Source organism: Aspergillus multicolor (assembly GCF_047715735.1).
Source record: "Aspergillus multicolor strain CBS 133.54 unplaced genomic scaffold BDW74scaffold_14, whole genome shotgun sequence".
Classification (NCBI taxonomy): Eukaryota; Fungi; Ascomycota; class Eurotiomycetes; order Eurotiales; family Aspergillaceae; genus Aspergillus; species Aspergillus multicolor.
The window spans coordinates 389,468-403,191 of NW_027395965.1; the positions used below are offsets into that span (position 1 = coordinate 389,468).

General features: G+C 51.8%; 5 protein-coding genes across 5 annotated transcripts; 2 read left to right on the forward strand and 3 right to left on the reverse strand.

The window, feature by feature from the left end:
* Positions 1-1,822: 1,822 nt before the first annotated feature.
* On the forward strand, positions 1,823-6,968 carry BDW74DRAFT_168238 (allantoate permease family MFS transporter; the record flags this gene model as incomplete). Its single annotated transcript, XM_073726792.1, has 9 exons — positions 1,823-1,997; positions 2,058-2,158; positions 2,218-3,398; positions 3,794-3,974; positions 4,040-4,085; positions 4,143-4,905; positions 4,962-5,301; positions 5,619-5,698; positions 5,783-6,968. The coding sequence occupies 9 exons, from the start codon at positions 1,823-1,825 to the stop codon at positions 6,966-6,968; spliced, it is 4,053 nt and encodes a 1,350-aa protein (XP_073583350.1).
* Positions 6,969-7,661: 693 nt separating this feature from the next.
* Positions 7,662-8,619, reverse strand: BDW74DRAFT_168240 (nascent polypeptide-associated complex subunit family protein; the record flags this gene model as incomplete). The annotated part of the gene is made up of 3 exons (XM_073726793.1): positions 7,662-7,903; positions 7,978-8,150; positions 8,570-8,619. 3 exons carry the CDS (start codon positions 8,617-8,619, stop codon positions 7,662-7,664), a joined length of 465 nt encoding a protein of 154 aa, XP_073583351.1.
* A 1,097-nt stretch (positions 8,620-9,716) lies between these two features.
* On the forward strand, positions 9,717-10,614 carry BDW74DRAFT_178721 (uncharacterized protein; the record flags this gene model as incomplete). Its single annotated transcript, XM_073729262.1, has 4 exons — positions 9,717-9,758; positions 9,860-9,878; positions 9,959-10,039; positions 10,091-10,614. 4 exons carry the CDS (start codon positions 9,717-9,719, stop codon positions 10,612-10,614), a joined length of 666 nt encoding a protein of 221 aa, XP_073583352.1.
* On the reverse strand, positions 10,612-11,835 carry BDW74DRAFT_154295 (palmitoyl-(protein) hydrolase). The gene is made up of 6 exons (XM_073724655.1): positions 11,740-11,835; positions 11,676-11,687; positions 11,520-11,610; positions 11,389-11,442; positions 10,932-11,320; positions 10,612-10,883 (listed from the first exon to the last, which is right to left on the reverse strand). The coding sequence occupies exons 1-6, from the start codon at positions 11,817-11,819 to the stop codon at positions 10,790-10,792; spliced, it is 720 nt and encodes a 239-aa protein (XP_073583353.1). The 5' UTR covers positions 11,820-11,835; the 3' UTR covers positions 10,612-10,789.
* A 160-nt stretch (positions 11,836-11,995) lies between these two features.
* On the reverse strand, positions 11,996-13,512 carry BDW74DRAFT_154296 (uncharacterized protein). Its single transcript, XM_073724656.1, has 2 exons — positions 13,437-13,512; positions 11,996-13,389 (listed from the first exon to the last, which is right to left on the reverse strand). Exons 1-2 carry the CDS (start codon positions 13,477-13,479, stop codon positions 12,044-12,046), a joined length of 1,389 nt encoding a protein of 462 aa, XP_073583354.1. The 5' UTR covers positions 13,480-13,512; the 3' UTR covers positions 11,996-12,043.
* Positions 13,513-13,724: the final 212 nt, after the last annotated feature.

Consider the following 13,724-nt stretch of genomic DNA (forward strand, 5'->3'; position numbering starts at 1 on the left):
GAGAAAAGTGAGCATTGATAAGAAGTCATCTTTTCCTTCATCGTCGGGTTTCGGGTATGCCTCTGCCAGGAAGTCTTTCGTATCATCACAGAACTCGATCAGGGGGAATACTGAATCTGCCTTGGGCTCCTCACTGTGCCACCTTCGTGCACGAGATATTGGCGTCCGGTCTTATGCGGGATATCCTTGCTATGGTTGAGAAAACGGTCGAGGTCAATTGCCAGGACAAGATAACGTAGTGCGAGGGCCACGACTGTTGTACTTTCGAAGACTGCATGGCTTGTCCTCCAGCGCGTAGAAGAGTTCTTTCTGGTAGCGCGCGCTCAGCTCAACAACCTCAAGGGAATCAAGGCAGAAAGCGTCGTAGTCGGACCTGCCACATGCCATATCTTTCCATTTTTCGGTGTCGCCTTCGAACTGGTCTAGGAACTCATGAAGCGCTTTCCCGAATTCGTCGGCTGATAGATGGTGTTTGTTGTAGAAAGTGTCGCGGATGGTTTGACTCCGCACTTCCACGGACAAGACATCATAATCTATCTTGATGAATTGAGAGTGGAAGGCATAGACGGAAGCGCTCACGCGATGCAGATCTAGAGACTGTTTAGCCCTGGTGCCTTTCAATGCGAGTGGTTGGATTTAAATGATTGAGCGAGTATAAAGTCACACTTTTAGGTGGAAATGGCAATCTGTATGACTGTCTATTCCTGACAACTTTTTCAAGAAGCCTCTTTCGCCGGTTGATCAGCGTTTTATCCAGCCACCCTGTGAATATTTCGTTCATGCCAAAACGACAGGCCGGTTCTCTGTGTCCTTTCATCGGATTTAGGTGCGTTTCTAGGTGGAGATTGATAAATCGACACCAAGCTTTGACAATCACTGAAAGTGGTTAGTAACCTGTCGGATACCCCAGATGATTAGGTGTACACCCCCTACCCACTTAAGAGCAAATCCAGTGTTTCCAAGGTTGCTGCTCATAACTACACGGGATAATCCAGAAAGAATCTATGTGGAAAGGAATTGCTATCTTAAGCATGGCGGGCCAGTGATATCCGACGTCCCGCCCACGGGAGCAATGAACCAGGGCACAATTGTCAACCGATTGCACGTCGTCGTACCGTGATTGACCAAGCGTGCTCACTCAGATGAGGCTGGAGGAAACGCCTGAGAAGATGGCGTCGAGTCAATTCGCGTGCGAGGAATGAAGACGCAGGGATGATCATCACGATGAACCCCTAGTGAACTCATAGAACATGTGGCGCTTAACTCAATCGAGCATTGATATTTCAGCTGAGCTTAGGAAAATCAAGCCTGACGTCAGACAGAAATTATGAGTAGCAAAGCTCTTGCTTCAGACTGGACTATGTTCGACATGGCAAAACGTTGTTGTCACGATATAAGAGCAGCGGAAACCGTGGTGCAGACCCGGAATCTCTCCAGGGTCCAAGCTCGTCTCCCACTTTTTCCGGGGCTGATCAGTGATAACTTTGATAAGCTCCCGGTCTGGAGTCTTGGCGCTGCGATTTCTCCCACTTTTGTCAGCCTGTTTTCCTCCTTCATTCGACATTTTCTTGCCGAAGATATGACTCTTCCCTAGCCTGTCCTTGGCCATTGCATGACGCGATCCTGCTCACACACGACATTGGTTATTATAGGCGCAGCATGGACGCTCCCGGGACCGAGTAAATTCTGCCTGACTCGCCTCCGAGACCGGCCGCGCCACGGTTAATTTCGAGCTCGAAATACAGCGAGAACGACGAAATATAGCTAGCGACAGGGGTGGACGACATAGCGCGATATAGAGAAATAAACTTGGAAGTTCAAAATGGATTCTGAACAACAAACCCCCGTCAACAAAGAAACTAGGGTGCCGGACATGGACGCCAACTCCGAGGTGTCGGTCCTGGATGAGAAGGCCGAGAAGAAGCTCATCAGGAAGATGGATATGTACATCCTCCCTTTTGTGGTTCTTCTCTATCTCTTCAGCTTTCTGGATAGAGGTACGTTCTTCGGTCACCTGGGCAGTTGCAGAGCAACTAGCTAACTTGTCGAACGCGCAGTTAATATTGGAAACGCTCGATTATACGGCATGGAGGAGGACTTGGGGTTGGTTGGTGATCAATATCAGGTCGCGGTGTCCATCTTATTTGTCACCTACTGTGTGCGTAGTGAACCTAGCCCTAATGCGACAACCGGCAACTAACCATCTGGACTCTACAGTTGTTCGAGGTACCATCGAATCTGGTCATCAAGAAGCTCACACCATCACGTTATATCGCATCCATAGCGGTTATCTGGGGGATCATAGCAACTCTTACTGGCATAACCCAGAATTATGGCGGTCTTATCGCTTGTCGCTTGCTTCTTGGCGTCGTCGAAGCCGGGCTCTTCCCCGGCCTCATGACCTACCTGACTCTTTTCTACAGCAAGCACGAAATCGCCTTGCGGACAGGCTATCTTTTCAGCAGCGCAGCGCTGGCTGGCGCATGCGGAGGCTTACTCGCATACGGTATTGGCTTCATGGATGGAGTTAGCGGGCTGAAGGGCTGGCGTTGGATCCTGATTATCGAAGGCATACCCACCGTTCTGATCGGTGTCGCCACTTGGTTCTTCCTCGCCGATGACCCTGAAACAGCCTATTATCTCAATGCAGAGGAAAGGGCACTGGTTGTTAAGGTCCGCAGTCGACACTTCGGCCACACTGCATCCGCGCAAAAGTTCCATTGGGCAGATGTCAAAGAAGGCGCATCGGACTGGAGGATCTACGCCTTTTGCATCGCGCAGTTTGGCATCGATACCATGCTTTACGGCTACAGCACCTTTCTGCCTACCATCATCCGAGGACTGGGCGACTGGTCCACGCCCGAAGTACAAGCCCTAACGATCCCTTGCTACGCACTGGGAGCGATCGCGTACTTGATCGTCGCCTGGTTTAGCGACCGCATCCAGAAACGTGGAATATTCTGCTGCATCTTTGCAGCGATTTCAGTTGTCGGATATGGCATTCTCATCTCGGACTCTTCCTCTGGAGTGCATTACTTTGGCGCACTTCTTGTCGCTATGGGGCTGTATGTGGCTGTAGGCTTACCACTAGCCTGGCTGCCAACCACGCTCCCTCGCTATGCGAAGCGGACTTTCGCCACTGGTCTGCAGCTGACATTCGGCAACGTTAGCGGTGTCATGTCACCGTTTCTCTACAAAACTGAGGAAGGCCCTCGATATGTACGCGGCAATGCCGTGACTCTGGGGCTAGTTGCCTTTGCGGGCATTGTATATGGCATCATGTGGGCTTATTACGGATGGAAGAATAAACGCAGAGACCATGGTCTTGAAGACCACAAGGTTGCTGGTAAGACGGACGAGGAGATCGAGGAGATGGGCGATATGAGTCCACGGTTTCGGTACGCTGTATAAATGATTTACAGCCTGATCTAAACGGATATACTCTATATGAACCATTTTAGAATCTTATAGATGAAGCCAGTATATGCGTGCATGTGCATTTCTGTCTGGTTGTAGAACCTAGAGTATACCCACCGACTTGTCTTGGCAGCTAGATCCTTGGTTTGCGTTCACTCCTTTGAATCTTCCACTTACACATACCGAGGTTTGAATAGCAGTTGTTTTGCCTGGCAGAAATGCCCAGTCTTTCCTCTTCGAGGCCATTGATTGGGTCATCTATCGTTGTCATTGCGAGCATTATAGCCCTCTATTTCAATGATGCCACTATCATAGTCAGGGATTACATCACCGCATCCCATACCAGCCTCCATATTGCATCGCCGTATGTCCCAAGCTGGAACACATGGTTTGATCCGTCGCACAAGGCGACCCATAAAACTCGACCGGTTCCAGAAAGCGATGGCTGGAATCTCTACTATCACCTGGGCGGGTACGGGCCCTGGATTGAAAAGACCGGCGGTTCTATACAGGGCATTGAACCACCGGCTGGATGTCACGTTGATCAAGTACATATGGTATGATTCCTCTGGGCCATGGTCTTATCCAAGTATATGCGCGCACCATACTAACAACGGAACAGATGGCGCGTCATGGAGAAAGATATCCCACGAAATCCGCTGGAAGCCGTAGGTTACGCCTTGATATACCTACCGCGGCATGTTTAGGATCTAATCACTTTCTAGGCCATCTTGATCTTCTCAAGCGGATCAAAGGAGCGGACGTGGTTCTTAATGGCTCAATCTCTTTCCTAAATGACTGGGAGTACTTCACCAGTGACCCAGAGAAAGACTTCGATCAGTTAACTAGAACTGGCCCCTACTCAGGTACCCTGGGTGCCTTTACAACAGGCACGCGCTTGTTAACGCGGTATCAGCATCTTCTACCCACCGACACCAAGATCAAGTTCTGGGCAAGCGACTGCCAGCGCGTCATCGAGACGGCGCAGTATTTCGCGTACGGGTTACTCGGCTTGGACTGGGAGAAAAGCGGGAAAGCCGAGCTGGAGATTATTCCGGAAACATTTGATCGACGAGCAGACACACTGACACCCGGTGATACATGCCGGAAGTATCTCGAGGACACTAAGGAGGGACACGATAAAGGGATCAACATGCTTGCTCTGTTCCAGCAGGCATATGCCCCAGCTATAGCAAAACGACTGATATCTGAGCAGGGGAACTCGGCTCTGGGCGAATTGACAAACATCGAAGTATTCAGCATGCAAGAGATGTGTGGTTTCGAGACTCTCGTGCGTGGCTCGAGTCCCTGGTGTGACGCCTTCACCCGCGAAGACTGGGATAACTTCGAATACGCGCGGGATCTTGTCCACTATTACCGCGCTGGTCCCGGGAACAAGTATGCTGGTGCAATGGGCTGGCTTTGGCTGAATGCTACAGCTGGTCTTCTTCAGGAAGGACCGGAAGCTGGGCCTCTGTTTTTTAGCTTGTTAGTTTCATGTTTGCGTCTTTTCAAGCGGCGCATTGTAGCTAACGCAGCAATAGTGTCCATGATGGAGATATCGCACCCTTCCTGGAAGCACTCGATATCTTGAAGGATCCGAAATATGATCCTCATCTCCCTATGACACACAGGGCAACCGACCGCGTCTGGCGAACATCATCGGTAATGCCGATGGGTGGTCGCATCACCCTCGAACGGATGACCTGCTCCTCCATGAATAGTGGCCTTGGGGGTGAGGAAGGCACATTCGTCCGCATCAACATAAACGACAAAATAGTACCGCTACCATACTGCAAATCCGGCCCTGGGCTCTCTTGTCCTTTGAATGAGTTCACTGCGCATGTGGCACGCCGAAACGTGGAAGTCGGCGACTTTGGGGAGGTCTGCGGTCTCAAAGGAGATGTTGGACAGATCACATTCTTGAAGCGATAGTATCAAATGCAGCTATATATTTTTGCAAAGTTTAGGAAATACACAACTGGAGATGTGCTTACCGCCCATTGCACGTGACCGTAGCCGGGCGAACAATGTTTACTGCGACCAGAGCAAAAGTTTCGAGCAGCACGCTTTTATTTCCATGTCCAACAGCCCACATTGTCAGTGATCCAAAGCCTTCGCTAGAAGGTCACCAAAGTCTGAAACTTCACCTTTACCTACTTCCCCCCCCAACGATCAACAAAATTCGATAGCTACAACAGCTGCAAAGATGGAGTACCACTCCGTCCCTCTGGAGGAGCGCGCGAAAGATGACAAGGGCAACACTTTACCCTGGGGATATGTTTACAAAGAGTGAGTTCACCCCAAAAAACGAAACCTGCGAAAGCGACGTTGGTAAGTGTCCAGCATGCTAACCCAACAACAGTGAATCTCGCAACCCACGACGACCACCAGAGGAAACAGGACCCTTTGGCAAGCGAAGAAACGCCCGCTACGAGCAGTCGAGATCCCGCACGCGCACCGGCACGCCCGCAAAGAAGGAGAACCAGAATGTAGCCGAATTCGGCCGGCTCTTTGCACAGCAGCAAGAGCAAGAAAAAACACGAACTACACTGCCCAAATCCGCTTCGTCGACGAACCTCGAGACCGCAAGGAAACAGACGGAGAAAGTTGCGACGGAATGCTTCCTCTACGGATACAGGAATAAGGATGGCGAGTGGAAGGTGATTGACAAGTACGAGCGCGTCTCGCGCGGCATGATCTGCGAGGACTACCCGAGGAACGACCCTAAGTCCAGCTATAGCCATGCTCAGCTCCTCAGCGGCGGCGATGTTATCATCCGCACGAACCTGTCTGCGGACGCGAACCGCAAGTCGAAGCGCTACGCTGGTGGCTTCCACTGGATCAAGGTGACCTTCGACTCGACGGAAGCCGCCGACCGCGCATGCTTCTTCTCGCCGCTGGAAATCGACGGACACATGGTGTTTTGCGAGATGTACCACGGCCAGGGACCAGCAGAGGACGTCCCGATCCCCGCGGGCTCAACACAAGCTGACCGCTTCAACAACAACAAGCGCACACTAACAACCTCGCACTCAACGACCTTCCTCCAAACTAAAGACAAGCCGTCCCGCGCAACAACCCTCCCCCGCTCCTTCGCCGTCAACAGCCTCGCCAGCATCGCCGACGAAGAAGACATCTCCTTCTCGCAGGAATCAACCAGCACCGCCAGCTCCGCAACAGCGACCGGCATCGAGCCGTCCAACGCCTCCTCATCCTCCACCGCAACCCTCACAGAGCGCCCAAGCCCGCAGAGCCCAACGCCTGCCCCCGCCCCCGTCTCCGAATTCATGACCCACGTCCCGACAGTGCGCCGCACGAAACTGCGGCCTGTCTCTGAGGCGCTCCCGCCCGCGCCGACTGTGACCGAGCGCGTCCTCCGCTCGATCCCGGTTCTGAGCTGGTTCACCGGTGATATTGTAGGTGATGGGCCGCAACTCCGCGACGACGGGACATTCGACTACGATAAGTCGAATGTCTACTGGCGGTTCTGGTTTATGATTGATATGGTGCTGGGCACGGATATTTGTGGGTTGAGGGAGGAGGCGTAGCGCGCTACCCTAGTTGCTTCCTACCAGCCTACTCGCTCAAACAAAGTCTATACCCTGATGCTTGTATGATAGATACATACTCACTTTACTATTTATGCGGAGTGTTTGCCGTGCTGACTGATTGATTCGGTTTTGCTGTTTTTGGACGGGTGATTTGCATTCTGGGCGTTTGTATAGCATCGTGGGGATTATAGGGATTAATTGTATTTCCTTTGGAAGACCTTCTTTACGAATCGTGTATACTGGTTATGCTCTAGTTGTAGAGGATACTGGCACTGGCCCGGGCCAATATTATCTTTACTTTGGAGACGCTGCCACCAGATGGTTTGCAAAGCTCTTCCCGCTCGTGCATCCCCAAAAAATAGCACGTCGCGAAGATCGCAGATCAATTGCCGGGCTGATCTCGTTGTTCCAAGCTCCCAAGAGCAAAAACCCGTACCATACCACCAAAGGAAGATCCATAGAGATTGATTCGACATTTTATTGAATTTTGCTTCTTGCCAGACCAGCCTATTACCTCATTGCAAAAACTAAATATCATCATTGATTTGATTTGAGAATGACGCTCACTCACGCCTCCGACCGATAAAACGAAATCGGGAAATCGTAAATCAAGTGGAATTCGGATTGTAGGATGGATTGTTTGTGATATCAGGAGACTTGAGCTTGTAAGGAGGAAGAGGTGCGATATATTTAGTCAACGGACTTCTCAAAGTTCTCGCCCTCGACGAGGTCGGGGATGTCGTCCTCCTCGTCGTCCTTCTTGTCGCCGGCCTGGTTCTTCTGCATGTTCTGGTAGGACTCGGCGAGCTTGCGGAGGGAGGCCAGGCTGTCGGGGCCCAGCTGGTTGAGGATGCCGGGGACGAGCTCGGTGAGCTCCTTCTCTTCGCCGTTGCCGTAGAGGGCGAAGGTGTTGGAGGGGACGGAGGCGTGGACTATCACGTTGTAGAAAGTCAGCGCGTTGTTCATGAGGTGGGGTGTCGTAGTTTTAAGAAAATCGGGGGTGTACCCTTAGGAGCAGCGAAGTGGATGACGTTGCCGTCCTCCTTGAACATGTTGACCTCCTCGATGGCCTGGATGGGCTGGACGTTCATCTTCTTCAGGGTCGCCTGGAGCTTCTTGTCATCGGCGCCGGAGGTCTTGTGGACCTTCTTGACCTTGCGGCGGGGGGTACCCTTTCCACTGGGAGACTATCAGTATTGCTTTGTTCTGGCCATTTCGGGTTCGGATTCCGGCGGCTGGGCGCTGGAGGTCTCATCGATGGGATGAGGGGGAACTAAGTACATACCCTGTATACAAGTTAGCAGGTCATTCCAAGATAACGCAGTAGTCAATCGAGCTGAATAAAGTCGCCGGAGTCCAATGCGGTGCGGTGCGGTGCGTGCAATTCGTTCAATCCAGCCAAATCCAGCCAATCCAATTGAACCCATTCCAATTCCAATCCTCGAATATCGCATCTCCCAACTAAACCCATCGCATCCAAAACCCCGCTTGCTCCAATTCGAACAGAAGGTGATTTTCGCGCTCCCCGCACCGAAAACAAATCGCAGCCGCACCGCACAATCGCACTCCATCGACGAGAGAAAAATAAGAAAAATCACATACCGATCCGCACGCTCGCCTGCATTCTAGCCAGCTTCTCGTGATCCATTTTGACGGTAGTTTCGGGTTATAGGAGGAAACCTGCGGAAATTCGGAACGTCAATAAGGGTGCTGTCAAAAGACTCGAGTGGATGTGACGGAGGTTGTGTGCTGTGGGATTCGGAAAAGGTGCCAAGACTCGGAAATTCACGACGTCAGACGCTGCCCGCGACGAAGATCGAGTTCGGGGTCGGTTTGGGGAAATACAATGGCGAGCTGGTGTTTTTATGGAAGGAGCAGGGTGGTATATGGACCTACCTGAGGTAGAGGGGGTGATGAGTGAGTGGTGAGGTGAGATGGATGCGTTGAGGTTCAGATGTTCGACGGAAGTTTGTGTGGGGAGAAGCAGAGGGAAGGATGGCGAAAGCGGGCCGTGAGCTCGCTAGGTAAGGTACAGGAACGGCGTCGGAGATGGGATTTCGACTACATTACTTTATCTTTATGGTACATATCCTACAGTAAGTAGCCTCTTCTATGGCTATTCTTCATGTTGAGTGCTTCTCTATTGTCGATATTGTGGTGATTGTGTGGACTGTGCTTCCAGAGGAGGCTCCTCGGCTAAACCCTAACCATTCAGGCATCAATTCGGAGATCTGAGATACTTGGCGTAACATGGTCAATTACGTGCTGTGAAGTGATCATTACAGAATGCTCTGATGAGAAGCATCGCATATATACCAGCTGAAGCTTAAAGAGCAAGTTGAAGAGCAAAGATCTTGTGATCATCGAGAGACTTGGTTGCCGCGGCACAAGGCACCAAGGCCACAAGGCAGCAACGTCTAGATCGGCCACTACCGAATCGAGTAATCAACTGGTAAACGAACTATAGGATCTGATGTCCTTCGCAGGATGATCTGAGATAATAGACAATAGACTTTAACAGCAATCTCGCAAGCGAGCCCCAACAACCGCCCTCCCTTAAACAAAAACAAATTCTCGTGTTCCACACTGTCGTATGCCGTATCCTCCAAACCCCACCAACAAACATGTCATCATCGGATTCCGACCTTCTCAACCAAGATAGACATAAACACGTCCCCTGGCTATAATCAAACGCACACCGAAAAAACCCCTCAACCGGTGATTTCCATTAAGACCAGAGTCAAAATGCGGTTCCTCTGTCTCCATGGCGCAAGCACTAGCGGGGAGGTACGTTTACCCAGTCAACCATTCAGCTCTGGGGTTTATTAGCATCTATACGTCCTGCAGCTAGTTTCCATCGAATACAACCCACTAACTAATCTCCGTAGATCTTCGAAATTCAATCCGGTATGACCTGAATCAATCCTGCGGCATACTACGCAGGCAAACCACAGTACAATACCATACTAACCAACCCGTTCAACCAGGCGGCCTCGTGCAAGCCCTTGAATCCCAAGGCCATAGTTTCCACTTCGTAAACGGCCGTTTGAATGCCGAATGCGAGCCTGGTACTTCCCCCCATTCCCCTCCAAATCCAACCTCCACACTGACGCCCCCAGAACTCCAAGGCATCGTCCCACCCCCCTTCTACAGCCACTACCCGCGGGACGTAAACCCCGGCACAGATCTCGCCGCCGCAATCCAGTACACCCTGCGCACCATGGAGCGCGAGGGACCCTTCGACGGCGTAATGGGGTTCTCGCAGGGCGCGGCGCTCGCGTATTCACTCCTCGAGAACCATGTTGCAACGAAGGGACCTGATGCAGAGCCCCTGTTCAAAGTTGCGGTGTTCATATGTGCGGGGACGCCCTATGCCCTTGATGGGAGTGGCCCTGTTGAGCTTGAGAGTCTACGCGGTGTTGATGGGGGAAGGGAGTATAAGGTGAGGATTCCGACGGCGCATATTGTGGGGAAGCAGGATCGACTTTATGAGCAGGGACTGAAGTTGTTTGGTTTGTGTGAGCCTGGAATGGCGGAGGTTTATGACCATGGCGGCAAGCATATGATTCCGTTTGATGCGGCCAATAATGATGCGATGGTGGGGATTATTGAGAGGGCGATTGGGAGGGTGAAGAGGGAGTGAGTTGTTTAATGTAATGGATTTATGATATGGTATATGAAGTAATGAATGTCTAGTTAGATTCGTGCTTGGGCGTAGCTCTATCTCGTCTGTAGATCAGAATCGCTATGAAGAGCAGCGCTGCGCCTATGATGATGCTGAAGGAGAACGGCGTCCATTGTCCGGGTGAAGAGTCAAGTCATAAGTAGCCTCCGTTCTCAGCGGGAATCACCTTCTCCAGGAACTTCTCGAGATCCTCAATCTCTACTGGGTCGGCCGAGTGTGCGAGGTACCTAACACCATTAGCAACCCTGTACCAAAAACCCAAGACGAAAACATACTTGTAAGATTTGAACGTAACATCCTCCAGCCCCAACTTCTCCGCCAGCTCAGCCGACTGCTTGCCGAAATCATGCGGCACAACTTCATCATCCGTGCCGTGCGCCAAAAAGATCGGCGTGTTCTTGTTGGGGAAGTTCTCGGGGATATAGTTCTTGATCCGGTCGCTGAGAAGCATGTAGCACGAGAGACCAAAGACACCACCCAATTTCTCTTGCCCGGTTATACCAGAGAACAGCGACATGGCGCCGCCCTGCGAGAACCCTCCGAGCACGATGCGCGAGGGCTTGATGCCCTTTTCGATTTCCTCTTTGATTAGGTTGTTGAAATAATCGCGGGACTTGAGGATGCCGGGTTCGTCTTGGTTCCTGATCGCTTCTTGGAAGTCAAGCTGTAGTAATGCCGATTTGTTAGACGCCTGTTGGTGGAAGTGGATATGGATGCGAAGAGAGGACTCACGTCACGGCCGAGCTTGGTGATGTCGTACCAGCCGGGCATTGACATTCCAAAGTTCTGTCACCGAGGCAATTCGTAAGCGTCGTCCTTTGAATGGAGCGCCAGTGTTCGCCATGACCTCGCAACAAACATACCACTGTGATCGGGATAGCGGGCGCATTTGGGAAGATAAATGTCACTTCGTCGAACATGCCTCGTCGGCGCCAGTTGTGGGCTAGGGAGACCCTGTCAAGCCATCGCATTAACTCTCAGATCGCCAGCGATTGTCGTTTGGGAAGGTTTCGACGTACCATCCTGCACCACTATAGAGTAACTGTCAGCCAGCCGCTTCACCACTCGCGGAAGGAAACCAACCTGTCGCCCAGACCATGGGCCATGATCACCGTGGCGGTGTGCTTCTTTAGCGCAGGGACGACAAAAGGTCCGCGACTCATTTTGACGTGATATTTACTGCTTCTCAGAAGTGGCAGAAGAGTTGAGAGACGGAAAACTGAAAGCTGAACTAGGCAACCCCCCATTCTGCCGTCGGCCGAGGTTCGGGTTTCACACCGCCCGGAGGATTTATTTACTCCCGGCGCGGAACAGAGGACCTTGATTACCTCAACCATCAATATATAGATGCATTAAACATTATTACTATATAACACCCGTGACAAGTCTATCCAGAAATCTGGTACAGTTCTCTCTTGAGCGTCTCCATGACCGCCGATACCGTATCCTCCTCCACAACACCAGGCTGCCAGGAAGCTCCTAGGGCCAAACACCCATCGGCGCCAGTAACAAGCGAGAACTGTATCGCAGCACCAGTGACGCTCGCGCTTTGGGTAAAAATGAGTCTACCCATCTGCGGGACGGAAACGTCCTCGGCGCTCTCTGTCTTCACAACGCCAAGACTAGACAACTCAAAAGTCACTGGCCTCGGCTTGCCAATCTTGGACTCGCATAGCTCTTTGCGATAGTCCTTGACATATTTGAAGAGTCCGACGGAGGTATTCTTGCTTTTCAAGGCTACTTCTTTTGCGATGGTTCGTTTGACGCGCTGGGCTTCGTCCCAGGGAAACGCTTCCCCGGCCACTTCCTTGCGGGAGAAAGTCTCCGGCATTTCCTGCACATAGACGCCCATTGACTCGTCCGTTATGGAGTCTGGAAGCCATGGGCGCTGCGTGATCGGTACGCTACCCTGTACGCTGGTGTACCTCTCAGGGATGTGCGGGAAGATCGAGCGCGCGATAGCGGTTTCGACCGCACAGGTGACTGTCGTGCCGTGCTCACGGCAAAGCTTGACGAGCGCCGCAGTCTGAGCTGCCGATAGGGCAAGGAATCGGACGTGTGTGTTCAGAGGGACTTGGAATGGCCCTCCTGCCCATAGGGCTGGGTCGGGCTTGGAGCCAAACCAATTTTTATATAAGACTCTCAGAAGGTAAGGAATTGATATAGGAAGCGAATGGACGTCTTCCAGTGGTGGTAAGAGGGCTGTCTTTGGCGGTACGACTACCTGCTTCGCTTCCCCTGCTTCCAACGACGCCGTTTCGCGCAATGCCCGAAGGAACATCCGATGGAATGCTTTGCCAGAAGTACCATCGCCGAGTCCATGGTGGAAGACAAAGATAGCAGTGAAGCGCTTCTCCAATTCGCCGTCAGTCAGGATAAGAAGCCGCCAGTAGGGCGAGGGCGCCGTGAACCCGATCTCATGCTGCGCCTCGATCAAGGACTGCAGTTCGCTGTCATGCTCGTCCAAGGTCAAGTTCTTTGCCGTCGTCTGGAACGAAATTGGTTCAGCTAGGTCGATTTCCGGCAGTCGCGCCCAATACGGCTCGTTCGTCTCTTCTCCAATTGGGATTGCAGAGAGAATCGGATGCTGATTGATCAGCGTTTCAACGGCCTTGTATACATACTCCTTGAGCGGAAGGCTGAAGCTCTCCGGGATCGTGTAGCTGCCTGTGATGGCAACATTCATATAGAAGCGTAGAGGGTGTCTCGTGGTGGAGTACTTCTCCGAGAGGCCTAGATAATGGTGAGTTGAGTCACACCTGCATTCGATCACCTCTTACCGACTGCGCGCAGTCTCTCGAACTTATCTACTGCCGTGGCCATGGCCGCAATGATGAAGAACGACAATAAGGTAGCTATCTGCAAGCAGAGAAGAGAAATTGGAGAACAATATGAAAGTCGAGCCATTATGACTCACGTGACGTGTCAACCGCGCCCTTTGGGCTCATGCGCTGACTCATCCTTCTCATTCCTCGCTTAAATACGGAGTATATAACTCGCAGCTCAGCTACAAAACACAACTTGACTCGACGCCCGCGCTGCATATCGCCTCTCCCACCTTTATGACC

What these genes read in the sequence shown, in the direction of transcription:
- BDW74DRAFT_154295 (XM_073724655.1), bottom strand. Translation starts at nt 11,819, where the DNA reads ATGAGTCGCGGACCTTTTGTCGTCCCTGCGCTAAAGAAGCACACCGCC. An exon ending in CCGCTATCCCGATCACAGTG is followed by an intron (nt 11,443 to 11,519) that starts GTATGTTTGTTG and finishes CCTCGGTGACAG; the next exon opens with AACTTTGGAATGTCAATGCC. An exon ending in GTTACGTTCAAATCTTACAA is followed by an intron (nt 10,884 to 10,931) that starts GTATGTTTTCGT and finishes TAATGGTGTTAG; the next exon opens with GTACCTCGCACACTCGGCCG.
- BDW74DRAFT_154296 (XM_073724656.1), bottom strand. Translation starts at nt 13,479, where the DNA reads ATGGCCACGGCAGTAGATAAGTTCGAGAGACTGCGCGCAGTCG. An exon ending in CGAGAGACTGCGCGCAGTCG is followed by an intron (nt 13,390 to 13,436) that starts GTAAGAGGTGAT and finishes ACCATTATCTAG; the next exon opens with GCCTCTCGGAGAAGTACTCC.